This window comes from Cherax quadricarinatus, unplaced genomic scaffold (genome assembly GCF_038502225.1).
Source record: "Cherax quadricarinatus isolate ZL_2023a unplaced genomic scaffold, ASM3850222v1 Contig147, whole genome shotgun sequence".
Taxonomy (NCBI): Eukaryota; Metazoa; Arthropoda; class Malacostraca; order Decapoda; family Parastacidae; genus Cherax; species Cherax quadricarinatus.
In genome coordinates, this window is record NW_027195173.1 from 53,740 (window position 1) to 55,000 (window position 1,261).

The 1,261-nt window shown below is 50.4% G+C and overlaps 1 protein-coding gene across 1 annotated transcript in view; it reads left to right on the plus strand.

Annotated features, from left to right (window-relative positions):
• The first annotated feature begins 200 nt into the window (after positions 1-200).
• Positions 201-1,261, plus strand: part of LOC128701072 (uncharacterized) — a 3,297-nt gene continuing 2,236 nt past the window's right edge. Inside the window, exons 1-2 of the mRNA XM_053794618.2 lie at positions 201-408; positions 689-1,261. The exon at positions 689-1,261 is cut by the window's right edge and continues 2,236 nt beyond it. Of these exons, the coding sequence (XP_053650593.1) occupies positions 322-408; positions 689-1,261 (660 nt within the window). The 5' untranslated portion in view covers positions 201-321. The remainder of the gene's footprint in view (positions 409-688) is intronic.

A 1,261-nucleotide genomic window follows, 5' to 3' on the forward strand; every position in this document is an offset into this window, starting at 1 on the left:
CCCACAATGTAACTATCATATAGAATAGTGTAGCAACACTGCTAGTGTTCCCACAATGTAACTATCATATAGAATAGTGTAGCAACACTGCTAGTGTTCCCACAATGTAACTATCATATAGAATAGTGTAGCAACACTGCTAGTGTTCCCACAATGTAACTGGGTTTTCTCACTGTGGGCAGGTTTCTGGACATGGGTGTGTCATCAACACAGAGTGGGTGGGGTCTGGTGTTGAGTACGTGTGCTCTACACGCCCCTGATCACGCCCACACCGTCTCATGCCCACACCAGGTGATCTACAAGTGTGGGAACTCCCACAGTATGGGTGTACCCTCGCTTGGCACTGCTGAGAGGGGTGTGGCACTCTCTGTGTTCAACCAGCGTACTGGCACTCTGGTCTTCCACAAGGTAATAACAGTGGCACCTGGGTTCGATAACCAGCAAGTACAAGGTACCTTGTACTTGCTGTCAGTGTTCACCTAGCAGTAAGTAGGTAACTGGATCTCTCTCTCTCTCTCTCTCTCTCTCTCTCTCTCTCTCTCTCTCTCTCTCTCTCTCTCTCTCTCTCTCTCTCTCTCTCTCTCTCTCTCTCACTGTATATATCCAATAATACTACTACTAATAATAATAATAATAATAATAATAATAATAATAATAATAATAATAATAATAATAATTATCATTACAGGTGTTCCCGTTGTGGTTATACTGGGCCCACTGGGTAGACCTAAGTTGGCACTTGACCAGGGTGGCACCAGGTCGTCTGGTAGTGATGGCAGTCTCAATTTCTGGCACTGTAGGCCTACGAGGGGCGGCCCAGTGTCTGGTCCACCTTGGCTCTCTCTTTGCCGCCCACCTGCCGCCCACCGCCCACTGGGAGTGGATCTTCGTTAAGGGTGGGCGGACGATCTCCGAGACAGTGGCACTGAAGGGCACTGCTCATACCCACACGTTGGCACCTCTCTCAGATATGGCACTTCCCAGTGCCAAGGGTGTTTTGGAACACCATAGGTGGCAGTATTGTGCCAGGTATGGTGCCATGGGCGGTCTATGTGATGAGGGTGCCCCTGATCCCTTACCAGTGCCCCAGGGCATGGCACTGACCCTCCAGAGCGCTCCTGGCTCTCTACCAGTGACCCAGGGTATAGCACTGCCGATTCAGGGTGTCCCTGGCTCTATATCAGTGTCCCAGGGTATGGCACTGCCCATTCAGGATGTCCCTAGCTCTCTACCAGTGCCCCAGGGTATGGCACTGCCCATT